The sequence below is a fragment of the Lathamus discolor genome, chromosome 5 (genome assembly GCF_037157495.1).
Source record: "Lathamus discolor isolate bLatDis1 chromosome 5, bLatDis1.hap1, whole genome shotgun sequence".
In the NCBI taxonomy this organism is placed as follows: Eukaryota; Metazoa; Chordata; class Aves; order Psittaciformes; family Psittacidae; genus Lathamus; species Lathamus discolor.
The window spans coordinates 31,184,276-31,212,105 of NC_088888.1; the positions used below are offsets into that span (position 1 = coordinate 31,184,276).

Genomic DNA, 27,830 nt, shown 5'->3' on the forward strand with positions numbered 1-27,830 from the left:
CTTTTAAAGCATACTAAGTTTTGAATCTCTTGCTTTAATGCTTCATATCATACATGTATAGATGGTATTAGAACTATGAATCAAAACGTTTAGTCCTTTAAGTGCCCTGAGACGCAAAGAACAATATTTGGAAGAAAGCAAAAGTTAAAAATAATAATAGAAGAGCTTACATTTATTTCCTAAACAGAGTGCACAGACATGGTCATGTTTTTGTAAGCAGCAAACTTCTTGACTAACAAGACTGGTCTGCCACCCCTTGAGTAAACTTGTCAGATCAGGTGTTGATAATAAAATCTGATCTTATCAGCCTTCAAGAAATACTGCATATATTTGCTCTGCAATTGTATTCTAAAGAAAGCCATCTACTAGGTTACAGAAGGTCTATGGAAGCCCAAAATGTAACAGCAGATAGTTACTGCAAATTCATTCATTATAAAAACCTGATTAAGTAATGGGGACCTTCTACAGTATTTAGCAAAGCATGAACAAGATCTCACAAGGAGTAATTTCCTGAACTAAAGCAGCTGACAAGATTGAGACAGCAGCTGAAAATGCAGGAGCTGGAGCATCCGTTGTACCAATGCACCTCTACAGAACAGTTTGCCGTACAGTGCAGCTTGTTATCTTCTACTTCCTGTACCACTCCTGCCCTCATCTACAGAAGAGGCTGTAATGGGAACAAAATGAGTCCGCCAACCCCAGAGAACTGACACCTTTTCAGATCTCACCTTTGCACTCCACTGCTGAACCTCAACCTTCATTTCCAACTGACGGCCAGATTAAAAGGGGTAAAGTTTTTCACTTCCTGGGAAGGGGCCATTTGGCAAGAACCTTGCTTAAATTCAAGAAAAATAAAAATAATATGTAGTTTTTCAATTAAACAAACAATGCAACATGCAGCACTCACAGCCCATCAGAGAACTCTGAGTTACATCTCCACACCTGTACTGTGGAGCTGGAAGAGGGGAAAACAGCACAGACCAAGTATACGAAAGAATAAAGTATGAACAAAACATCCAATGGAAGGTGCACTCCCACATCCAAAAAAATAATTGATCTTTTATAAACACCTTGAGTAAGGAAAAAAACCACCCCAACCATTACAGACACACACCCAATGCTGTTTTATCTACTAGACTGAAGTCATTCTCAAGTCAAAATTGCACTAACATCTATGTGCACACACAGAGCTGACACAGAGTTTTAATGTCTTTGAAAGCCCTGTAAAAAGGAGGATGTTTAATTTTCATGTATCACAATGTTCTGCCAGACTCTGGGAACACCAGTGCCCATATAAAAGTCTGTAGAAACCCTGCATCTAAGTAATGATTCCATGAACTCCTAAGAGGCGTTTCCCCCTACCACAACCTTTTTAAAGCACCTTGTTACTTAACCCTACAACAAGTTCACAATCTAATGAATCCTTTCTCCTTCTCACACTCATAAACACACAGATTTAAGTCTTTAATCCCAAGCATGCATTAGATTAATGAAAGCACCTTGAAAATTGTTCTCAATTACATTTCTTATACTCTGACAAGGTAGCCTAAGGTAGAGGCTACAGCCTATGTTTCCATTTAATGCAATGCAAATATTAAGGATACTTATTTTTTTAAAGAGACCTATGTTTGCCATAACTCTACTTCATACATCTTCCAGCTCCTCTCTAAAGAATCAGCCTACCTCCTTTGAATCCCACACCACTCTGGCTTCTTTTGTTATATGGAAGTAATCTTGCATGCACAGAAATATCTCCAAGTAGTGCAGCAAACTTTCCAGTCTCTTAACTAAATTGTTTTATTGGCTATTTGTAGACAGCGGTGCTAAAGCCTCATAAAACAAATGATTAATGGCTTGTAACCCAAGTTTGTACTCCAGAGAAATTTTTCATCGTAAAATAATTAAGTCATCAACTACCTGAACTATTTTAAAAGCATTTGTTGTATTAGGAAGGCAGAGATAAATTCCCTACTTCACCTTAGCAATTCATACCGTACTTCAGTTGAAAATGACATTAGGATCATTATTATTAACTTATTATTAATTATGGGCTTTAAACAGTACACTAATGAAGAATGCAATTAATATTTTGGTTTTGCCATCTAGATGAAAACCACCATGTAACTAAAGATGCAGTTAACACATAAGGAATTGTTTAACACATCTCGTGGCCTTCTCCCAAGTGGTTACAAAAGACTCACATCGATGGTATAGGGCTTCTAAAGGCATAGCTACTAGCACCATTCGTTATTAATGTTGTCCAGTGCTTTCCAGGCAAAAATTTCTCTTCCTGGAACAACTCAACAGTTCAGGCTTTAAAAGAGACTTATTTACAACCTCCTACAATTCCATTTTGGCAGAACCTACAGAAGACCCCGACATGCAGCTAAGGGGGACTGCTGGAGGGAAATGGGAGAAGGCTGATTTGACAGGGAGATGGGGGTAGAAAAGGCCATGAGTTAAGAATGAAGATGAGGTCACCCTGACTTTCCACACTTCTTTCATTTATTTCATGCTCAATCTATAAGGAAGGACTGACCACACTGGTGTGAGAACATTTTCTGTTAGCCTGCTCAGGAGCTCCAGGCACAGGCCACACCAATACTATGGCACCAGAGCAGAAACCAAGTCCAGCTTTGCAGTCGTCATGGCAGCTGCAGGCCAGGAGGGGTAACTACCAGCTCACTTGTCCTGTCCTGGCTCAAGGGTATCTCAGAGATACTCAGCCACAGTGGTATTAATAGAACAAACATGGAGGCTTACTGCAGTGGCTTATCGGTTCTGCCTTTAGCAGGACACTACGCAAATGATGTGTGAAAGCAGGATAAACCTACTTCTATTCCATTTGCAGTGTATCTTAATTTGAAAACTGGCACCTACAGAAGCCTGACAATCAAATGACAGGACTCTGTAGAGCGACTGCACGGGCTTTGCCATGACAGGGCTGTGATAACTGAGGACACAAGAATTATTTCTCCAGTGACTGAGAACACGTACTGCTGTTCCTGTATGGAATACCCTCCTGAACTAATTAATGAAGTTACTTCTTTTTTTGCTCTTCAGACTCTTTTAATAGGCTCTATTTCATGGCATGCTCAGGTAAATCAGCCAAAGATTTAAAGGCATTCTATGAAACCAAATCACAGTTACTAGGTAAACTTGCCCCTTTTGAAAAAGCAAGACCCTCAAATGCCTCTCACTATTCCCCTCAGACTCCAGACATCACTTGCATTTTAAGAAGCAGAAACTACCTGAAAGGGTGTACTGAAGTTCATCTTCTTGAATAAGCAAAAGAGTCTAAGAAAAATGTTCAAATGCTCACAACAAGAAGTAAATGTGAGTATGGGTTGGTTTGTGTGGTTTTTTACCTGACCTATGGTAGCATCCTCACCTCAAAATAAACTGCAGTAGAAGCTTCACAGGAGTAATAGCAGCACTGAAGCAGACTTCATAATGAAGGGAAAGGTTTAGGGAGAGTATTCTCCCTGATCTCTACGCTGCTGGCCTGGCTTGGGAAGGGAAAGGGTTGGGGGGAACTAAAAAACCATCAGTATCCATCAGTAAATTATTCACAAGAAGTGAACCAGAACTGCCTACAAAGCATTCTTAATTTTTAATCATCTCTGACATCTTGCACCTTTGTTAGTAACACTTGGCAATAAATGCACTGCAAAAAATCTTTTATGCATTCTAAAACTGTCGGTCTTTCCTGAGCAGTATCCACTCCATTTCATTATTCACAGAGGTAAATTCTTGCCACAGCTTTTCAACATAATTTCATGAAAGTAACAGTATTGCCTGATACAATTGACCTTTGTTCTGGAGATGAACTAAGATACGTCTTATCCAGAGTGTCAACTGACAACTGAAAGTAACAAACTTCTAAAGAAATTGTCCTTGGTAAAAAAACACTGGCATAAACCCAATGAGTAATTATTCCAAACAGATTCTCACCATGACGAGCAAAGATCATAGAATCATAGAATAGTTAGATGAAGATTCTTCTCAGTGTATGATGCCACACATGAAGGGATGCGCTGATTACTTTAGTAATTGCACACTACTTGAAACCCTTTGCCTGTACTCAAGGTAACCGCACCACTGTTAGGCAGTGGTGCACCTACTGCTTTGTCAGTCTGGTTCTGCTAAAGCCATACTCACTGAACTATGTGCTACTGATTTCAAGAAAATAAACCAACAAACCAACTACACTGTACAAGCCAAGCTTTGACCTTATTCATACCAATAAAATTTTCAAGACTAATAAGGCACCCTGCTTCCAAATGCAAGAATGTGGAAGAGTGCCGGAGAGGAGATATTCCAAGCACTGAATTGATTTGCCAAAGTGCAAGTACCAAAAAGAAAGCAAAAGGGATTTCAATTTTTATAGGCTACATGTTTCAGGAACAAATTTTCCTTTATATTGACATTTTACTGTATTTTTGGCATTGAAAAGAGCATTCTTCTGAGGAACCGTTCCAACAGTGTGAATTAGCTGATGAACAAGGACATGTCTCAAATCCCTTGACATGGATGGGAGGTGGGAGGGTGGGAGACATCCATTTAGAAATTATTTTTGTAAGTCATTAAAGGATGAGACATTCTAAAACATTCAGTTAAGAACACACTTACTCAACTACTTTGAAAGCCCCAAAGCAGCCTTTATCATTTCAGATTCGTGGTACGATGTGCAGATTAATTTTGACATTATCCGTTCAGACTATTGCACACATTTTATTGTTGCCATTTAAAGGATTCTAATAGGATAACACCATTGACAGCTTAACCTTTACTAATCTATTGATACAAGATGATTCTTTTAGTGTCAGATGAAGACATTACAAAAATTATATAACTATTAATAGATTACAGATAAACTATTTAAAAGAACATTCTTTTTTGTAATATTGGTCTTTTCTTTACAATTAGAGACCAGGAAAATGAGGAGGTTTTGTCATAATATTTTACTAAATTCATGTTTAAATAGTATCTGAGGCACTTTTCAGAGATTATTAAAAGCTATGAACAATTAGCTCGCTCAGAAGTAAAGCTGAAGAGTAACCCTACAGTATTAATTGCTACTGACTGTAGTATTGCTGCTTATTTGCTTCTAAAATCCAGGTACCCAGAAGCTTAGAGTTTGTGATACTGAAGTTGGCTCCAAGCTTTCTGTCTGTCTGTAGTAACAATTATGCCTCTCTGATATTTTTCACATACAAAAGATTGTTTAAGTATGAATTAAGCCTCACAACATAACTGTAAGGTAGGAAGTGCCATTATCCTTTACATAGACTAAAAACAGATTGTGGCTTGTGGAAAGGAAGAGGACTTGTGGAAAGAAAAAAGGAAGCATGAGGTGGACAACTTCATGGGCTCAGTTTCATTCCACATTTGATCATAATACAGCATCTCTGGAGTTGTTCCAGCACACTGTATTATTTTGACAGTTTTAACCACAATCACAACCACAAAGTAATTTAAGGTCTGATATTATTCAGAAAGACCAACCACCTCTGTTCCCAACCACAAGACCTAAATAGGGAGTAGACAGATTTTCAAAAAGGAGATCTCTGCTACTCAGTTGTTCTCATCACTCAGTATAAAACCTTCATAGACTTTACACATCATATTTCTGCACCTGGACTTGCCAAAAGACATTAAAATATTAGAAGTCGATTTTTGTTCTACATATACCCATGTATCTATATGAGATAGAAATTCTTGCTACTGCTTTCAAAGCCTGCCTGAGGACAACAGAGTTTTGCAGCTTCCACATTTTGCCCTACATATAGCTGCTCAGGTGGAGTATTTGTGCGAAAAATACAAATAAATAAAAGTACATTGCTATGACTAAGAGCTCTGCAATGCATTCATGGTCCCAAAGCAAGAGCACAGGGCACATTTGAAGTTCCTTGATAAAAAATTAAAACAATCAGACAAGCTATTGGGATGGATGGAAGAAAGCTGTTTTCAGTGGGAATGTATTTCTTGTTCCTTCTGGCAAACACACCATCAAAGGAAAACATTTGCCCGCAAGTGTCACAGTTATTCAGTATCATATCCCAAAATGGGTCCCAGCCATTTCTCCACCTCTGCCACAGACAAATTTTTTCTCAATGCATAATCTTCAACCTGCAAAGGAACCACAAAACATGATGAAGATCCGGAAACTTCAACTTTCACCGTTTACAAAATTTTTTGGAACATCTGTTCTCAAGGGTGGTTTTGAATGCTTTAATTCTACACAATGGACAATGCAAGTTACCTGATCTTTACATATCTTGCCAACAGCAAAGTATTTGGATTTGGGATTGGAAAAGTAGAGTCCAGAAACTGCAGAAGCAGGAATCATTGCCAGTGATTCAGTCAAACCAATTCCTGGAGAAGAAAATGACAATTTTCTTATTCTCTGAATTGGTAAAAAGCATAAGTTCAGTGTCTTTTTTTGTTGTGCAGCTTCAAGCTGCTCAGAACCCAAACAACTTTCAATGAACCTAAAACCAAAATCATTTTCAACACATAGCTTTAAATATATTGCAGATTTTCATTACAGTATTGCTACAGAGTAACTGTACAGTATCTTAGTTGGCAAATGAAATGGGTAACTACAGGTTTTGAAACACAGGTAGATATTTTTGGAATTGTGGAAGTAGTAGTCAGATGTTTGACCTGTAAAATATCAAAGGAAAACAAAGGGAATACATTCCTTTTTTTAAGAGTTACCATCTCAAGGTTTCTGTGGACCAGGAAATACACTGCTGAACTGGCTTGTTTTCCTGCTTATATCTGGAAAGCCTTCTTGCACCCATAAGGATGCTAGATTTTTTTCTCTGTGCAGCAGAACCTCATTGGCATGCAATCTGGTAATTAGGGACATAACTCCTTCACCAAAAGCACTAGCACTATTTTGCAAATTCCCCTTGAATGAGGCAAAATAAAAACAGCAATAAAAAGGGGAAGACAGCAACTTCTGGAACCGCTTCAGTTCAGGTTGCTTATGTACCTTGCACCACCCAATTCGCTGTTTGTTGGCATTTCAATCTTTCATTCGCATAAAAACAGTTTAAGAATCTTGATAAAGCAGGCAGAGGTACCTGTTGTTTCCTCAATGTTTGCAAGTTTCCACATGGTCAGTTTTTCTGTATGGTCAGGCTGGCTTGGATATCCAGGGGCAGGGCGAATTCCGTCATATTTAATTCTGCGTAGGTCAGAGAGATCCAGCTGCTCAGCACTACAGTAAGCCCAGAATTCCCTTCTTACCCTTTCATGGAGCTCCTCGGCAAATGCCTTGGAATAGAATGCAAACATTTTTTTTATTTTCATTTCTGCAGATGGATGCAATAGCTGTTTGATGAAGACAAACAATGACAGAGACTTTCTCACCATTCCCATTTTAATTTTAAGGGAACTCTTATCATAGGTGAGAAATGTGATAGCATTACAGTTCACACACAATACGTATTTTGCTTATTCAAGCATTTAATTTTTTTCTCTTGTCAGGAGATAGTGTTTTTTTTTTATTGTTCTACTTTAAAATCCTACATACTCGAAGAGGTAAATACATGGACAAGTAACCACAAAAGATGGAGTTCATTATCCTATGGTAGCAATGCATCTTTATAGCACCAAAGTCATTATGTCCTGACTGCCTGGGTATCTTGTCCAGATGTAGCTATGGAAGACCACATCATTCTTGTGTCCATGCTAGCATCAGATATAAGTAAGTGCCCCTGCTCTTTTTAGCAGAGGACTTTACCTGAAAGTGGGTAACAGCACCTCTTAACTGCTCTTACAGCTCACACTATTTTGCCAGTGATGGTCACCCTCAGGAGAAATTTCCACTTCAGTAAATAACTTCAGATGGCATCTAATGGTAATTTCTGTAACTCTTATAGGCTGAACCACACAACTAGAGCTAACCCCATTTGCATTGCACTAAAGCTGCTGTAAGTTTTAACACAGTTACTTGGATGTAAGCATGGGGGCAAGCACAAGAGGATAAAGGGATAAGAGGAAAGGGACATCACCCTCTAAACCACTCCAGTTAGAGCTTTAAGAGCATGGCTGTCTAAACTTAAGACATGTTAAAAGACTTGCACCCTGGATACATCTGCATGGTCACCATTAAAAGCAGAAGGCATGTCTGTAATTCAAGACCGTAATTCAAGAACATAATCAGTGGGTTGCACGTGGGTCCAAACATTCTCATGTAGATAAAGTAAGATATAAAGATTTAAAGGTAGGTTTTAAACAGTCTTGTTTTAAAATCTACTAAATTCTATACATCGTCAAAACCCTCCTAAAGAGCTCAAAGATGCTTCTACAGCTGGAAGATAAAGATAGCAGAGTTCCTCTGGCTCAGAAGAGGACTGTCCTCCTGAGACAGTTTCAGCAGAACCAGTTCACTTTCAGATTTAATGCAGAGAATACATCATAGGCAACAGTCTAAGTTTATGCTAAAACTTGGAACAGCAAACTGTCAAGCAAATCTAGCACACAGAAAATTTGCCAGGAAACACATGGTAAAACCTCATACCTCTGCCAAACGATCACCAAGAGCCTTTACCATGATGATGTTGTATTCATCATCCTGTTTCCTGAATTCACTGCATAACTCATCTACACCAAAGCAGGCCACAGCAAACAGGCCTAAGTAGTCACAAATGCCAGAATCCAGCGGTGCTATGAAGTCAGAGAGGCAGTAATATGGATCTGTGCAGTCAGAGTCCTTTTCAGCCTAAAGTAACAAAAACAGTGCAATACATCAGAATATTTAAAAAAAAATTAAAAGTACTAGTGAGTCATTAAAGACCAGTACTTCGAAGACTAAGGGCTTACGATATTTCTGACAAACACCTAACAAGGCTTTGAGCCATGATGGCTTTCTTGCACATGAATTAGAAGAAAAACACCTCACTTAGTCTAAGGGCATTTGGTTCACTGAAGAATAAAACGTCAGAGGAGGGATGCTGTGCTAAACACATTTACAGAGATATTTTGCTTATATTCACAGCTGATAAGATTTAACAGCTTATTCTGCAGACAAATTATTACAAAATATGGGGGACTACTAACTGCTGGGTAAGAGGAGGAATTTTCCATCTCTAGCACTCACTGATTCCCCATGTGTTAGCAAAAATGATGGTTGATAATTCACATCCTAAACTGCAAACTGCAGAATTCTTCTACAATTCCCATTTTAGAATGTCTGTGAGAGTTTATAAACACTCCTAGTTTCCTATGCTCAAGCCATGTGCTCAGTAATCCTGACGAAAGGGCGCCCCAGGATGTAGCTTTACACTAGCCACATGCAAATGCAAACAAAATTGAACGCCAAGCGAAGTTCAAGTGGTTTTACGCAAACAGGAAACATCCTGCTCACTGTATCCTTTTCCAAAATGGAAGAAAGGGAGTAGAAAGAGGGGACTGAATGCTGGCCATAGCACCTAACAGAAGTTTTACAGTTGAGGATCGTATCGATGTACTCATTGTGGGAACATGACTGATATTTAGGAAGTGGCATAGTTCTTGTAAACCTACCCAACTTACAGATAGATAAAGTTATTTCATGGCTATCACTTAGTTGAGGATTCCACTCCAATTTGACTTATTTATGACAGTATTTTAACAGTACTTTCTGCTCTCTCCCAACTATATGAAAACTGAGCAATAAACCTCTACCCAGGGAAAAAAATGAAGAAAAAAGGTGAACTAACTCCCTAGTTCCTACAGCCTACTAGGTTAGAGAATGTACCACAAAACTGAAGAAATAGCCTTTTTCCACAGGTGAAATCTATTGTAATTTTAAGGTTCTTTTGTAAGGAGTACAGTTAAGGAAAATATCTCCAACTTTTACATTTACATCACATCCTTAATATTGTCAGTGTCAAGGAGAGAACTGTGTATTGAAAGGAACATTTTATATGTGAAACAGGAGGCAATTATTCTCTTCAGCTTTGCTCTGCTGAAGCCTCTGCTGAATTACTACATACACCAAAATGAAAGATATGAGGCTAAAACATGTAGAGTCCAGAAGAATAGTACCCATAATAGCATGAACTTAACCTTTGAGAAAAGCCTGAATCTGAAAGTCTAACAAAAGTAATGGTATTACAATAGTAAAAATTGTTACAAGAACAACATTAAATGAGAGCTCTCCTTGAGAGAACCCTGCGAAAAGTCCAGGAAAAGAACCTGTAATAAACTTGATTTACTGGGGATATCAAAACGTTTAACTAGGTGGTAAGGCTCTGGAACAGCCCTGCCTGAATGCTTCTGAGAAGAGTTTATGTAAACATCTGCCACGGATTGTCAAGATACATGAGGTCAATCTCCATGGAACAGATAAACTTGAAGTCATGTGTTTCTTAGTACAGTTCTCCAGTATTCTCACAGTCCCGTTCCCACAGCATACTGTACTCCAGAAATTTAGGTAGTTGTTAAATTTGTTTCTGCCATGCTTGATGGCTCTGTGAATTATCTAGAAGCCAAGTCAGAAGGCTAGGGAAGAAGAAGAGGCAGAGTATCCTGAAAAGGTTCTATCTATCTATCAAAATAAATGCAAATCTAGGCAAGTATGACTCAAGCATGAACACTTACAGTAATAACTCTCTCAATCAGAACTAGCAGCCAGCTAATCAATTCTGAATTGACTCTTCATATGGGGGATTTCACGTAAAAATTAAGACTATCAAAAACACTTCTCTCCATTGAGCTTTATTTTCCAGGTATTTGAATTGTAAGTGGTTTTAACCTTTACACGCTCAAGAAGAATTTCTCATTTAAGGCAGAATCCAGTGATATTACAAAATTGATGTTCATTAGATTCTAATTTAGCACACAGAATCCATGTGATGAATTTATACAGCACAGTGCTTTAGGACACCTTAAATATTCAAATGAAGCCAGAAAATGCATGTCATATCTGAAGATGTCAAATCCATAAGGCATTTTGTACAGCTACTACAATTCCAAATATTAGTTACTACAATACAAATACATGGGCCATCACTAATAAGATCTTGTTATTACTGAAAGAAAAGGCAAGACAGCATCTGCAGACAGATAACAACTATTTTCTGCACAGATTTTTAATAGAGCATTTCAGTTATAGTCTTGCAATTCAGGAGGACTGGGGGAGTAAGTCACTTTATTTATTTAATATTCTGTCATGGTACCTGTTGCCTCAAGCCATAAAATTTTGCTATTGGTTCCAAAGATCCCACTGCCTCTTCTGCAGCATATAAATGGATATCATCTTGGACACTTCGAGCTGGCCAGAACCCAACCACACCTCTGGCTTGTAATCTCTTTTGATTAATCAACTTTTCCAGTAGATTTTGAGCATCATTATAAACTCTCTTTGCTTCTTCACCTATCAAACAAGAGAGATACCTTTAGAAATTCTATGTTTTCACAACCATCAAAATAGCTTTAAGAATTGCTGAAGATTGGTTCATTTTCCACATAATTCTCTGATGACTGCAACAATCTGTCAGCTCCAGCAGACAGAGACAGCACAGTGTGATTATGCCTATACAGCTGTAACAACATATATCTTGGGAAAAAATCGTTTCAGCCAGCACCATTCTAGCATAGGCAGAGGATGCAGAATAAAATGTGCAACAGACGACATATGCATGCACCTATATTACCACAGTCCAGCAGACCCACACCGATTTCAGCATCACCCTTGCATTTATATGATTTATTTCAAGGCCTGCTGAATAGTTTCAAAAGGAGACAGAGCCCTCTTGCCATCCTCACCCACAACAGGGGCACAGATATATCAAAAGCTTTGTTGCCATTTCATTAAAATACCTCCCTGTGGTTTTGTCGGTGAATTCTAAATAAGATGATTGAGCATTTTTCTCCACTTATTTTACTGCCTCACATGACAATACTTGGCATTCACTAAGTGTTGCTTTCAACAAATTATTTCAGCGACACTAGGTTTCCATGTATTTTCCCTATGTCTATGTATTTCAAAACATTCAGAATCCTAATGCAATATGGTAGGTCTGTTAGGATTATTTAGATAAAGCAAACATAATTTCAATACTCACCTACAGTTTTATCATTAAAGACTTTAGGGAAACCTCGGTTGGGATACTTTCCCCTAAGTTGCCAGACATCAAAGAAAGGCTTCCAGTCAATGTATTCTACCAGCCTCTTCAGGTCATAATCTTCAAAGACTTTTGTGCCAATGAATTTTGGTTTAACTGTAGGAATCAAAAGTACAATCTGACATGATGGAAATAATTTAACATTGCTCGTGTATGTGCAGCATAACTGATACTCACCAGCCTCTACCACTGCAAATGACCTCTTTCAAAATAATTGGCTTAGAATTCTCACTGTCATATAGTTCCCAAGTCCTACCTTACTCTACAGTTACAATAGGATTTAAAGCATAAAAGGCATATAAAGTTGAAATAGAAAATTTAAGGCCTTTTGTTCTTTCATATAAATTAACACTTATTAGGTGTTGGACTCCTGAGCTTATTTCATTGGCCAAAACGTAAGAGCAAAAAAACCTATGCAACTTATCAATATTGAACATATTCTACAGGCATATACCTTTCATATTTACAAATCCTGCTTTCTGTACACAGCCATATTACGTGCCATGGTACTGTAGAATAGCTCTTTAAATTAGTATGTAATTTATAAGAACTTTTGCAACCATCACACACTTGTTCAGATGCATGCACACAAAGGAAAAAGTGAGACGGACCAGTGTTATGATGTAGCTACAAGCTCTGCACTTGTTTTGTCCAAGCTGTTCAATACTTTATAACACAGCCTTTAAGATGAAAATTAGCATCTTGTTGAGTCTTGTAAATGAAATGACAGAATTCAATGAAGCGTTAATGTCACTGCAGGGTGCAACTTCTTGTGGAATGCTCTTTCTTTATACTTCTAGTCTCTAATTTAAAAAAAATCAAAACAAACTGGTATAGAAACTGATGGGGGAAGGGTAGGCAAAAGTGTAAGGAGGAATTTGATAGAAATGCCTATGTGAGTTCCCTGAATATGGTATAGTAAGCTTTGCAATAGAAAAAGACAGTCTGACGTTATTTTGCAAAGTAGGCATCAGATTTACTTTTGATTCTACAGTGTTATGGGTAACTCACTGTTTAAGGAATTTTTTTTCCAATCTTTTTATTAACTATTAATTTTTTTAATATATTGTGAAAAATAAAAAGCAGAAAGAGGATGCTCAAATTAATGCAAAAAACAAAAACAAAAAAAAACTTCTTCTCAGACAGACACGAATTTGCTCAAGTTTTTACTCTACTATACCCCGAAGTTTAATGAAGCATAATCTAATTAAAAATATATACTAAATAAAAGCATAAAATAAAGGAAAGGCACAGCAGTAACAAACAACATTTAAACTGACCTGGTTTATGGCCTGATAACCAGTCAACATGGAAACCTTTTCTTCTAGCTTGTTGTAAAGACAAATATCTTCTTTCCTATATGGACATAAAGGTCAGTTTCACAAAGCCAGCCATCTTTCAGACTGATAACCTGTAACTGTTGATTTGGTGGTAGATTTTTACTCAAAACAGTCCTCGGGACAAAGCTGACAACTGACGATTTCAGTTCCAACAATGCCCAGTTCACAAGCATAAGTAAGATTACATCACAACCACAGCATTATTTTTTCCTGCAGACTTCTAATGAAACTGGCCTACAAGATTTATAGTTCCCCTGAATTACACAAAAAGTTCCTTTATTACTTCAAATACATGAAAATACAGGTACAGCAAGATATTCTCCTACTGCCTGCAAAAAGCTTAGGCTTGCAGTGACACCACCACCACTGACTGCAGCATGCGTCTGACGAAAACACTGGCTCTTTGGAAAGGCACAGAAGATTTATAGCAACTTCAGTAAGGTCCATGAATTCACAGCTGACTTCTGTGTAAAGGAGAGTGTTGCACTCACTGATCTCAGCTTAATGGACTGGCTCCCTGTGCAAAGACAGTCTTAAACTTGGTCAAGTCAATCATTCTCAGTAAGAGGCCTCACACTTTATATTTCTTTTAGAAGAGATCAGGTAAGAGCCAGATGACTTTCATCTCGCTTCTGTGTTTATTCACAAAGTTGGCCTCAGAGAAGTCATATGTTTTTTGTTTGTTATTATTAATTTGCACAGTCCAGCTCTGTATTCAATTACTTTCTTCTCCTCACTTTCCTAAAATGGCAGCCTCAGCTCTCCACTTTTGAGACTTCTCAGATCCTTCATCTAAAACAATACAAACACATCAGGAAAGCATGGTGCGGTAAAATAACCAATCATGTGTGGCTCAGTATCAGCAAAAGCAACCAGTGCCATTTTAATTATCCCAGTGTAGCTCCCTGTTTCCAGCTACTGCTCCAAGAATATGTTCGTCTCCTGTATGTTAGTTAAGTTGAAATGACTGCCAGCTCCAAGGACACGTCCTAGATACCACTGATTGCCCACTGAGGAGCATCAAGCATGTGTTAGGCTCAGGCAGAATTTTCCTTTATAGGTTAGAAAAGTTAATTTCATAAGCACTTCTGGAAATTTTCCATCAATTCTACTGCATGTTTCAAGCTGCAACAAAATATACCTGAAAGGTTTCATAAGGAGCTGAAACTGAGAGTTGGTAATGAGACAAGTACCAAGCAATTGACAGAAGAAAAGATAACTCAATTACATTTGTACCTTGAGAGACTCATAGTGTTCTTGTCTAATTTCTTCATATTCCTCTAGTATTTCTTCAAAGAAATCATCCTTTACACTTTCATCTAAGAGCTGGGAGCACTGAAATAAGGGAAAGAGAAAGCACTAAGTACATACTGCAACATATTATAGTAAGAACAAAGTAGGAACTTCAGGCTAAGCCAACTGTCTTTCAGACTCACTTCCAATTACACTTCACAACACTAAACTAAGCCTTACCACTAATCTGCAAACCAGATTGGAAACATATTTAGAACTTGATTATTACTGAGAGCACTGCCCTACACTCAGGTGATATTAGCAGAGCCAAGTCTGGCTCTGGAAACACCCGAGAGGAGAATATACCAAGAATTTAGAGACTGGATAATTGTAGAAGCAACACACAGTTTGGCCTATGTCTTTCCAGCAGGTACTTGCCACCTAAGACTACCTGTTTGTCTGAAGAAACGATCATCTATCCCAGAAAAATCCAACCACACGCTTCATAGTACTAATGTTGCTGCACTACTAACTTCAGAAAAATACGCAAAATAGAAAGAATAGCAGTTCACATCTAACCCCACTGCTCTTCACTGTAACACATCTCAAAACTACAATCAAGGACTCAAAGTGAATCATGCCACCCTTGCTAGAAAAATGGTAGCAAGGCAGCAAATTTAAACAGAAGTATCCAGTGACAACAACTGACAAAAGTCGCAGGAGATAACCATGTGGCAACAAAAAGTAACTGAACCAAGTAGTTTAGAAACTGGTCTCTAATTGTGCCCCTTCAATTTTCTGCCATAACATTAAACCTTAGTGTTAAGGATGAGAGGTACAACAGAAAAACAGGGCATATGATTTTGCATGGAAGAAAAACTATAATTTAGAACTTACAACAACAACACTCTTGGATGCATCCAGGACATGAATTACAGGTGCGCTATATCGTGGGGCAATTTTAACAGCTGTGTGTGTTCTTCAAAGGAAAAGAGAAAAAGTGAGCATTTCACAACAAACAAACTAATAAAAAACCCCAAATAAAACAAAAAGCAGACAGTCCCCAGCAAAATAAATCCTGACTTAATGCACAGACCAGAACTTTAATAAAAGAAAGCAATTCATCCATCTGCTACTGTCCCGGGTTCAGTTGTAACAGTTAATTTACTCCTTCGTAGTAGCTGGTGCAGTGCTGCATTTTGGCTTTAGTCTAAGAACAATGCTGAAAACACACCAGTGTTTTAATTGTTGCTAAGTAGTGCTTACTCTGATTGCACAATGAGCTCCAACAGGAAATCCCAGTCACCCAGGAATCCTAGAAGTCATCATGGACTGCCAGAGGGCAAAGATTTTGAAATGTCACCAGAGAAGGAGGTGATGTGTGCTGAAGCCAGGACAGTTACTCATGAATGATTAAACACAGATTTTAATAACAGGTACATAAATACTTCTCTTCAAAGAGTATCAGAATGCTTTATAAATAATGTGCCAACTCACATCCCCTCACTGTTTTATCAGCTGACTGAAAATCAGCAGCTCCTTAGTTTGAATCTCAGAATTTCAGTGATGATTGTTCCAAACTAAGCTTACCAAGTAATTTTTTCTTTAAATCTTTTTTTGCCATCTTATGTTTCTCCCTCCCACATGCTAGTTTCTGGGTCTCTGGATTAGCATTAACATATTTCAGTGATGATTACTCAATTTTTACAATGCTCTACTTCAAACCTTGAGGCACAAGCCCTTTACTCACCTAAAGAAGGAATTTGGCCAGTGGTCAAACAAATATTGCAAACTTGTACCTGCTTGGTCAGTCAAGTCATTCACAAACTCCCAATTCAGCCAATTATTTAGCATTTACTCATATTCCAGTCCTCATTCAAATACTTCAGCATATAATAAATAATCACTTCTATATTATAGTACTTTGCTTATCAGATTGAAGTTTGGAGTCCTAAACCGAGGCCTAAGCTATCATGTGAACTGCAGCTGACTGACTACCCACATTCCTCAAAGTCCTGGCAAACTGCAAGCAAGAGCAGGAACAAAGACCACGCAGGCCAAAGTACAGTTTGCCTTCTTGCATGTTAGGGTTAAACACTGGTTTTTAAACAAATTTAAATCAGAGCCCAGGAAGCAATCTTCCACAGCAAAGATCTCCCTTTTCTTCAGGTTCTGTCAAATATTTCAAGCACCTGGACATGGAAGTTACCGATGACTGTGCAACACAACTCTGTAACCAATTGTCCAGGATCTTCTTCGCTTCTAGGCAATGCACTTTAAGTATCAGCAGCTCTATTCTTTAGAAGAAGACACTGTATCTTCTGTTTTGATAGGAACATATGAAGGAAATAAACAGGTTCTACAATGTCACTGTATCAACTTGTACATACTAATATCTTGCTATTTTTAAAAAATAAACATTACAAAAAACCTGTCAAAATTATTTCTCACCATCTGAATTTAGCAAAGCAGTACAGTAAGAATGCAATCATCATCATTATTGTAAGTTACGAAGAAACTCTACTGTAGATTCTGTAGACAAAATCATAGAATCATAGAATAGTTACGGTTGAAAACGACCTCAAGATCATCAAGTTCCAACCCCCCTGCCATAGGCAGGGACACCTCACACTAAACCATCCCACACAAGGCTTCATCCAACCTGGCCTTGAACACTGCCAGGGATGGAGCATTCACAACCTCCCTGGGCAGCCCATTCCAGTGCTTCACCACCGTTACGGTAAGGAACTTCCTCTTTATCTGCAATCTAAACTTCCCCTGTTTAAGTTTTAACCCGTTACCCCTTGTCGTGTCACTGCAGTCCCTGATGAAGAGACCCTCCCCAGCATCCCTATAGGCCCCCTTCAGGTACTGGAAGGCTGCTATGAGGTCTCCATGCAGCCTTCTCTTCTCCAGGCTGAACAGCCCCAACTTCCTCAGCCTATCCTCATACGGGAGGTGCTCCAGTCCCCTGATCATCCTCGTGGCCCTCCTCTGGACCTGTTCCAACAGTTCCATGTCCTTTGCATGTTGAGGACACCAGAACTGTACACAATACTCAAAGTGAGGTCTCACGAGAGCAGAGTGGAGGAGCAGGATCACCTCCTTCGACCTGCTGGTCATGCTCCTTTTGATGCAGCCCAGGATACGGTTGGCTTTCTGGGCTGAGAGCGCACACTGCCGGCTCATATTCATTTTCTCATTGACCAACACCCTCCGCAGGGCTGCTCTGAATCTCTTCTCTGCCCAGCCTGTAGCTGTGCCTGGGATTGCTCTGACCCAGATGTAGAACCTTGCACTTGGTACAGTTGAACTTCATAAGTTTGGCATCAGCCCACCTCACAAGCTGTCAAGGTCCCTCTGGATGGCATTCCTTCCCTCCAGTGTATCAACTGAACCACACAGCTTGGTGCCATCGGCAAACCTGCTAAGCGTGTACTCAATCCCACTGTCCATGTCATTGACAAAGATGTGGAACAAGACTGGTCCCAACACTGATCCCTGAGGGACACCACTCATTACTGGTCTCCAGCCGGACATCGAGCTATTGACCACAACTCTTCGCATGCGGCCATCCAGCCAGTTCTTTATCCACCAAGTGGTCCATCTGTCAAATTGATATCTCTCCAATTTAGAGACAAGGATGTCATGCAGGACAGCGTCGAACGCTTTGCTCAAGTCCAGCCTCCCTCTCTTTCAAAATCAGCCTCCTCTCTTTCAAGCTAATCTCACTTTTGACCCTTCCAAGTACATATGGTCTCCTTATTCCAAGTAACAATGTCTACTTATTACAGAGAAAAAGTGCAGATGGTTCACTATCAACCTCTGACATGTACATAACCTTTGAGAATACACACAGAACGTTAAACTTGAGACTCTGGAAGTAAAACTAAACATATATTACCAATCCGGTCTTCAATAAGAACACCTTTACTTAACCTATATTTTATAGAAATTGTATGTGTCTAGGCATATGCATAAGTACACATGTATGTACAGTTCACATGAATAAAATCATTATTTATGTATACAAAATTATATATTCTTCAGTAGTTTCCATACTCAAGAATAAAATCGGGGCTGCCTTGCTGAGGGCTACATTCATCTCATTCATCCATGTGAATGAATTCTACAGATTTGTGTGATGCTAGTTATTTAACATGAATTACTAGGCCACTAATGCCCTGTGAATAAACACTAAAAAGGTCTGAAGAAAGGGCTCTCCTAAGACCTTCACTGAAAATAAAGTCACCACCACCACCTTCTCTCTCTCTTTTCTTTTTTAAAGTATTAAAGCCATAGGAAAAGCAACTCATACAGAAAAGAAAAAAAAAAAAAAAGGATCCAGTTAACCTTGCATTATAACTACAGGACCACTAAAGACAGGTAGTGATCGTACTCTTCACTGTCTATCAAATTATGGGACAATTTGCTAAGGCAAAAAATACAGAATACACTCATTCTGCTACAGCATGTGTGGCTCTGATAAAGAAAGCAACAATGCTAACAGCTTCTAGTTATGCAAGAAAGGACCTCCACAGCCTTCTGAGATGTCACCTATTCAACCATACTGTGCATAAACCAGCTAGCAAAGCGTGACCCAAGGCCATTACATGTGCCCAAAACACATTTGTGCTAATGCTAATAACTAGGTGTCTTTGAGCTGTCAACACTGGTCATCAGGACATCATAGCAGCTGTATTACTTCATTTGCACAGATCTGAGAGAACAAGATCTCAATAGAAAAGCTCAGACTATCAAAAGCAACATGGTAACTACTTCAAGGCAAGCAGATAGAATTTATCCCCTATCGGTTTGCCCAAACAGGACTGGGGCGCAGCCCAGTCAGCACAGCACTGAACAGTATTCCAGGAAAAAAACATTAACTTAAAAGTAATAGCTCCCCAATGTCAGCATGACCATTTCTAGTCTCAAACACTGCATTCTCACAATGCTTTGGTGAATCAAAACCCATACAACCCCTTAGAAGAACAGAACTGTACTCAAATGCGTACGTGCGTGAACTTTTATGAGGAAATACCGTACTTCCACATACAATATTCACATGCAAAATACACAATACTTACAAAAATGAAATGTTTCATGTATCTATTAGTTGTTGTGTCTCAATTACATTTTACCTCTATATTCTAGAACTTCTGGTAGAAGAAATAACGTTCACTCTTAAGTAAATACATTCACTCTTAAATACATATTGGTATGTATGTTGGGGGAAAATGAGGGAAGGTGGGAGAGAAATAGCTATAAACTTGCTTTTTGCAAGGTTAACGCTATTTTCATACACATTCCCTATCTTCCCAACTCAGGTATCTTACTTAGAAGTAGTTGCTCCTCCAATCAGCAAAGGAATCTTTATTGCCAATCTCTCCATTTCCTTGGCGACAAAAATCATTTCATCCAAAGAAGGGGTGATGAGACCAGACAGGCCAATTATATCTATTGCAAATTTACAAACATACACAAAAGGATGAGTAAATACATTGAGAAAGACACAGGATTTATTACAGAAAGGTTTCTTTCATACATCAAATAGTTTCATGTGTCAGACAGAAAATTGTGAGATAAAAAGCAGGGTGGCTGATAGCCTATAAATGGGGTTTGACCTAATTAGAAAGTGAAGGCTTTCTAAGAATGAAAGTGATTCCAAATCCCTGGTTTACAATATTTCTTAGTCTTCACAGCTGCTGAACACCTCTAGTTTCAGCAATAAATACACAGTACTTCTGATCAGCAAGCATTAAACCTCAGAAGTTAGGCACTGAAGAGGGAAAAAAGACAAAATAATTATAAGCTCTGCTCTTGGAAACAGCAAATGCTTTTAAACGTCACTAGAATATTCAACACAATTAATCTTTCCCAAGATGCATTAGACTGTTTCAAACCAACTGTAACTTGTTTCAGGAAGTTCATTATTTATTAGAACAATTTAGTCCTGATTTCACACTTGCTGATCTGGCAAGCTGAATGCCAATTTTTTTTTTTTGCCAGTTTAAGGCCCAACACAAGGTTATTTAATCTTTCCAAGTCTCCGTTTAACCAAACAAATACTAAAACGTCTCTCTTGGAGTTCTCCTTTTGATATAGGTTTTTAGCTCCTGAAGCTAAGTTACACAGAAGTGCCAAATACTAAATAATTATTACTATTTTTAATGCAGCAGTTCTGATCATCTGAAGATAGTCTGATTAAATCATAGACAGCACAGGAATGCAATGAGTAACAATATAAAAACTGCAAGCGGATTTAAAAAATCAAACAGTTCAGGAGTACTACTGAAATCTCTCTGTACCTGCTTTGTTCTCAACAGCAGCTCTCAGTATCTTATCACATGGAGTCATGACTCCTAAATCAATAACTCTGTGAAAAGAAGTGAGATGACAAGATTCTTTAAAAAAACAGGTCATATTTCCGCTAAGGGGCAAATACATTGCTTTTACTGTAAATGACTGGCCTAAAATGGAAGTTAAAATTAAGATTTTGGGGGGTTTGTTTCTCTTAAGACTTCTGTGGGGAATTTTAATGTAAGAAATACCTCTGAGTCTGGCACAGTTTTCAACACATCAGAGTTCCAGATGATGCAGTAGATAAGAAAATACAAGTGTAAGAGGGTTTGGTTTTAGGGTTTTTTTTAGAGAAAAAAGCAAACAAAAAAAACCAAACCAAAACCATTTTGTTTGTGGCTGTGATGGTGTTAATTTTCCTCATGCAGCTGGTATCCTGCTGTATTTCAGATCTGTGACCAAAACAATGCTGATAACACACTGACGTTTTACCTATCAATTTGTCTCAGATCAAGGCCTCTGTTTCTCATTCTAACACTTCAGAGAATAGATTGAAGGGTGCAAAACCTTGAGAAAGACTGGGAGCAGACACAACCAGACAGATGACTCAAATTAACCAAATAATTATTCCATGGCATAGGATGTCATGCCCAGCAATAAAAGGGGAGAAGAAGGAATTCAGCAAGGGTTAGCCATCTTTTGCTCAGGAGCTGGCTAGGCATTGGTCTACCCACGGGAGTTAACACTGACTGTCTCTGCATCACTTGTTTTGTTTTTTTCCTTCTCTCTCGCTTCTCCTTCACTTATTAAACATGTTTTATCTCCACCATCATTTTTTCTTGGTTTTATTCTTCATGTCCTCTTTCCCCATCCCACTGAGTTTGGCTGTGTGAAAGTGAGTGAATGGCTGTGTGATGCTTAACTGCCTGCCAGGGTTAACCAACAGCAGCAGCATTTCTGAGGTTATTTGGACAACATGATTAGGTTTTGTGGACATCACATCTTATGTCAGAAACATAAAATAATTCACATCAAGGGCTTTTTTTGTCTTATTAAAGCATACATTTTATGAAATGAGACTTTTTATTCCTATTAACCCTAGCAATTCCCAAGACTTTTATTTCTTTCAAGTATGCCACCCCAGCCTCCTAGCTTCACTCAGCTTCGCTCGTACTCAGACTGACAGAAAACACTATGACATCAGTTCAGTAAGTCCCAATAAAGCTCAAGAAAGCCTGAAACCAGTCAACAGATTTTTCAAGAGATAATGAAACAAAACATGCTGCCTATACACAGCACTTTTACTGGCTTCAACCCCTTATGTTTTAAAACAAGAGATCATTTTGGCTCTTTTTGGAGCAAATTACAGCCCCAAGTAAAATCAAGAAAAACAAACAAATGGAAGGAATGAAGAATAAGACAGAGTTTCAAAGCAGATTCAGCTTTGCACAGCATTTGACAGACACTTGGCAAAGGGCTCTGATGGAAACGTGACCACTTGTTCCAACACTGCTGCCAACCCCCCTGCACATACACAGGGCTTGAAAGAGCTGACATACACTGAAGTTCCATATTTTGAAGCTCAAACAAGAGGAGAATCTCATCTCTTATTTAACAAAACATACCCCAAAATGCTTTTAAAACCTCACAGTTAGCAAACAGCTTGAGAGAGACACTAAAAGGTTGATTTGAATCTCACAAGACTTCATTTTTCCACAACACAACACACAGCCCACACATAGTCTTGCCTACTGCAATTGTCATACCTGATTTCTTCAGATGTTACGTGTTCAAGACATCATACTCAACTAATATAAAACAAAACCAAAAATTGATGCTTTCATCTAAGTTTCAGGTGATGTTAAACTGTATTCACCTCACAATTTATTAGGAAATAAAAAAGTATGAAACGAGGAAGTTGAACTCCCTCTCGCCTCCCCATTAGTATTACCTGATACAATCTATGTTCTCAACCACAACTTGAGGAACAGAGGTCAGTTCCCAAGAAATGCCCACTTCTGTTACCACCACAGCTTCAGCTAGCCATTAATTAGTATTAATTAATTAATTACATTAATTAGCCAGTTGGCTTCCCAGCTACCTAATGTTAGTCTGCTTACCTGAAGTTGTTGCAGCCCAGAACGACTCCCACAATGTTCTTGCCAATATCATGTACATCTCCTTTCACAGTTGCTAGCACTATTGTACCATGGTAAGGATCCTGCAGATCAAACAAATAACACAGGAGTTAAATTACTCAGAAGACTCAGTATGTTTGCACAGATCCCTCAACATATGTTTGCACAGATCCTTCAACAGTGCAACCTTACTCCATGACTGAGATTACCATCGTAGTACAAGAAATTGCAAAGCACAACAGAGGTAATACATTCAATAAAAAAAAAAAAACACCTGTTTAAAAGATTCAGGTACTAAAACTCACACAAGAATTATTCTTGAAAATTGCATGCATGTTATTCAAAAAGCTGTGTTTAAAAAAACAAACAAAAAACCCAGCAGCTAAAAAAAATCAGCTCTGAATAGCATTTTGTTCAGTCCAGTAACTGAACTCCTAATGTACCTCCGCCCCAAACAGAAACCTCACCAATAAAGACTTTAAATAGATATTCAGAACAAAAGTGCATGAACACTCATAATTACGCTCCTGTTTGTGCATCAAGAACAAACTTTCAATGCAATGCTGAGAAGAATGAGCAAAAGCAGAACAGACTAATTTTTTACGCAACGCTAACAGCAAGGGAGACATTTCAGTGTAGTGATCAGGCTACTTCACATTACCCAAGCTGAACAAACAGGCTAGAAAAAGGATCTCATTGAAGAAAGGAAGCTGTACTGTCATAAACTGGTCCCTACGCTAGATGAGATTCAGCCCTGACAACAGGGCCTACCAGAAGGGCAACAGTGCAGTTTCCTACAGCAATTCTCCACCAGGGCACAGCCCTCAGTGATACACTTTTTAGTTGTATAATCAGTGTTGTCATTTGGAGCAGCTCCAGGCTATCACAGTGCAGGAGCTGGATCAAGATGCCAGTAACAGACTACTTGAATTGCACAGAATTTAAATAAAGTAGAAATCTGAGCATATTCTATGTAAAACGACAAAACAGTTTTCCAGCCAGCATCTCATCTCCTTTGCAGATGGCAGAACTGGAAGATTAGATCCTTCTATGAAGCATGTTTTATTTCTGGACAGTACAAGTAGCTCTCTACTTCATGAGTTTGCATCGCCTTCTGTGGTTGCAATTTTGTGGGAGAAAGCAACTTTATATATTATCAAGAGTGATAATAACATTTCCTAATACATTTGTTGAATAAAATCCCTGGATCCCAACCAATTCTGCTGTTTACAAAAATTTATTATCTCCCCAGTGCTCCTGTTGTACAGAAGACTGTGGAACAGAGAAGGCAAAATGGAGGTCTGAAAGTCAGCCATCTCAGTACATCAGTAAAAACAAGTTTGCAGCTGAAAATATACTGCTCGAATGTTAGAGAAAACTGAGGAAAGAGCTTAATTGAGGACTGGGGGAAGAACAAGAAGTGCTGCCCACATGTATCATACCCAATAACTGCTGATGATTGACACTAGCGATTTGATATGAAAGAAAAAAAATGATTTGCACATGGAAGAAGGAAAATCTATGCTGGGCAGCAAACAACTTGGGCCAGAGCACATGCCATTTTAAATAAACCCTATTTAGAGTACACAGTGATTTCAACTGTCTCAGGGAAGTCCTCAAGTTCTGGGCATACATCCAAAGGGCTTCTTTTTTTTAATCTTGATAGAGATCCACAGACACAGCTATTTATCTTCAAATGTAACTCTCAATGCTTTGCATTTCCTGGCAGTCTGTGAGTAAAACTCTCCTGGAGGTTACAATAGCCTGGGTAGCACCAGACAGATCAGCTACCAGAAACTACAAATCATTTTCCTTCAAGTCAGCATCTAACTTTGGAGACAGATGCAGCTGGTTTTAACTCTGTCACCAATTCTCTACACAGTGACTCTTCCTTTTTTTTTTTTTTTTTTTTTTTTTAAGAGGAAGGCACTATATCCCTTGCTCAGCAGAAGGTAGAGAAAGCAGGAGGACAGAAGCCCTAGTTTTTCCTTCCTGCTCTCCTCAGCCACACAGAGTATCTCCTGATCTCTTCAGAGCGCTACCTGTATTTTTAAGAATCTCTCGAATTCCACTTCACTTCTTTTTAGCCAGAGAATTAAGTGCCAAAAAGATCACAGTAGATCCTAATCCAGAGCTCACAGAAGCAATGGCGTAATGATTTTCTCTGACTTCAAACAGCATCAGAACAAACCAGAAGGTGCCAGATACCTGCATTGTCATCTGAATTAAAATTAAAAAAGAACAGGATGAGCAGGAGAGAGATGACACATTGAAAGGTGACTCATGACAGCCAGAGAACAGACCCACTTGAGATACTGGAAAGAAGACATTTTCTTTACATCTGGAAAGAGCATGGGAAAAGAGACTAGGCATTCTCCTTCTTCCATTAAGATTAGTCAAGTCTGATTATCAGGTCATTTTTTTTTTCTAAATTTGCTGTATTTATTCCACTTATACTGGAGAATCACATAGCAGATCCACAGTAAACGGAAAGATGCAGTGTAAGAAGATTTTAAGGGAAGACTTAGGAACCATTTAAAAATCTACAGAACAGAAACCAAAGAAAATGCATAAATATCACAGTTTAGAGAAAATCTATTATTCTTCCTCTTTTGTGTGTGTCTTAAAATACACACACAGATTCTGGTAACAGTTGTCTCTGACAGCCCATGAAGGTAAGGTTCTACAGGACTAACGAAAAGTGAATACACATGAAACTTAAATTTGATAGTCAGATAATGACAAGAGAAGAATTATATTTAAATAACCAAATTTTTTTTACTTTTTGTATTTAGAATTTAAATTTATATTTAGAGTTAGAATATGATATTCTGTTGTAAATATAGTAGAAAGCAGCAGACATGAGGATTTAAAAGGGGATTTTATCCAGTTCATCTGAACTCTCTTTTCTATGGAGTAGAATCTTGTCAGTACAGAGAAATAAGGGACATCCTATACCTTCATTTTCCAATGCTCCTATTATATATTCCAATAACCAAATTTGAAAGAAATTAGTTCAAGTATATGCACTGGTAGTTGATAAAACTATTCTCAGGAATCACTAGCTGTTGGCTGTGAAACAGGAAAAACTATGAAATAAAGGCCCATATTTTCAACTATATATATTTTATATATTGCATAACACATAGTCTTCAGAAACTGGTGGAAAAACACATATGAAAACACAACTATATTCAGATTCTGTTTGTATAAGCACTTGTCCCCTGCAACTTGATTGTGGCTACACATGCAATGAACACACTATTCCATCCTAACAAGAGGTCCTAAGGTCAAAGCCTGTGAAGAAAAAGGATGGAAGAATTTGGTTTGTTTAGCTGGGAGAATGGTCAGGGAAAGGGGGAAGGGAAGAGCTCAACATGGTAACAGGCTTTGAACATGCAAAAGGGATTTCCAGAGTCCACCAAGGGCAGAAGTCGTAGAAGCAAATGGCAAAATCTGCCATAAAGTTAGAAGTACCATAAATAACTAACCTTAAAATAAAAGAATTTAGTAACACTAGTATAAAGGGCCTACAAAGGCATCCTTCAGGAAACTTGTGACAACAACTTAAGCGCACACCAAGAAGAGTTCCACAAAATCTGCACTTTATGAATTTCCGACCTACTTTAAACTATGCCAAGATTGTCAGTTTCCATACAACTGCATCAACCCTCCAACATGAAAAACAACTAGATGTCATTAGCAAAAATAATTCCAGTATTTGTTATGGCACACTATAAAAGTTAGAGAACAAACGACTGTGTCTTGCCTCTTCCTCTGTGCCGCCTCTTTGGGCTCTCCTTTCCTCTCTTTCTTTTTCCATGTAGGGAATAAGGTGACCAACTGCTTTCTTCATAACTCGAGCAGACTTTATCACCTGCACAGGTAAACAAGGTGTGGGGTGGGAGCAAACAATAATAAGCAGGTATAGGAATAACCTCAGATTTCTCTTAACTATTTTTTGCACCCATTCAAACAATAAACAAATCTTCATCTGCCAACCCAGACTACAGCTTTGCAGAGCATACTGTGGTGGCAGGTTGCTGGCCCTACTGGATCAAGGTTTTATACGTGACATTTGTGTTCACAGTACAACCTCCTGGACCACTCACAACACAACTGGAAGCTACAAACAAGCCCAGACTGGGAAGGTGCTAAACACAGCAATTTTTATTTGGATCTTTTTTCTCTCTCTTTTTCACAGACCCAGAGTTAAAATTGCTTTTCAAATACAGCTAAAACACTAAGAAAGAGAGGAGACAAACATGTTAAACTACATAAAGAAAGTCAGGTTCCAAAGTAAAGAAAAAATACGGCTGCTTCTTAGCAGCACCTGAATTTTCACAATTCACATGGTATATCTGGACAACAGCCAGCAGAGAATGTTTTGGCTACATTTTACAATGCTAGTTTTTGCAAAATAGGAAAATATACGAAATCACTCTCTCATTACCTGAGGCAGAAACATCTTTCCAGCACCAAAAAGATCACCAACAATTTTCATGCCATTCATCAAAGGCCCTTCAATTACATTTAGAGGTCTAGGATATTTCTCCTGATTTAATCTTGCTTCTTCTGTATCTGCAGTGACATACTTCTCAATGCCCTGAGAAAAAAAAAAAAAAAAAAAAAAAATATTTTATCTTGCTAGAAATACAGCTTTTATTTAGTTGCCTTCTCTCCCACCCCCCAAA

General features: G+C 38.4%; 1 protein-coding gene across 3 annotated transcripts in view; it reads right to left on the reverse strand.

The window, feature by feature from the left end:
* Positions 1 to 4,718: 4,718 nt before the first annotated feature.
* The window catches only part of MTR (5-methyltetrahydrofolate-homocysteine methyltransferase), a 56,297-nt gene continuing 33,185 nt past the window's right edge, over positions 4,719 to 27,830 (reverse strand). For all 3 annotated transcript variants that reach the window (XM_065680206.1, XM_065680205.1, XM_065680207.1), the window contains 14 exons: positions 27,590 to 27,742; positions 26,906 to 27,013; positions 23,119 to 23,219; positions 21,007 to 21,074; positions 20,035 to 20,155; positions 15,596 to 15,677; positions 14,702 to 14,800; positions 13,406 to 13,481; positions 12,066 to 12,221; positions 11,178 to 11,374; positions 8,537 to 8,737; positions 7,095 to 7,287; positions 6,266 to 6,378; positions 4,719 to 6,132 (listed from right to left, as the gene is read on the reverse strand). In XM_065680206.1, the coding sequence (XP_065536278.1) occupies positions 6,046 to 6,132; positions 6,266 to 6,378; positions 7,095 to 7,287; positions 8,537 to 8,737; positions 11,178 to 11,374; positions 12,066 to 12,221; positions 13,406 to 13,481; positions 14,702 to 14,800; positions 15,596 to 15,677; positions 20,035 to 20,155; positions 21,007 to 21,074; positions 23,119 to 23,219; positions 26,906 to 27,013; positions 27,590 to 27,742 (1,755 nt within the window). In that variant the 3' untranslated portion in view covers positions 4,719 to 6,045. The remainder of the gene's footprint in view (positions 6,133 to 6,265; positions 6,379 to 7,094; positions 7,288 to 8,536; positions 8,738 to 11,177; positions 11,375 to 12,065; positions 12,222 to 13,405; positions 13,482 to 14,701; positions 14,801 to 15,595; positions 15,678 to 20,034; positions 20,156 to 21,006; positions 21,075 to 23,118; positions 23,220 to 26,905; positions 27,014 to 27,589; positions 27,743 to 27,830) is intronic.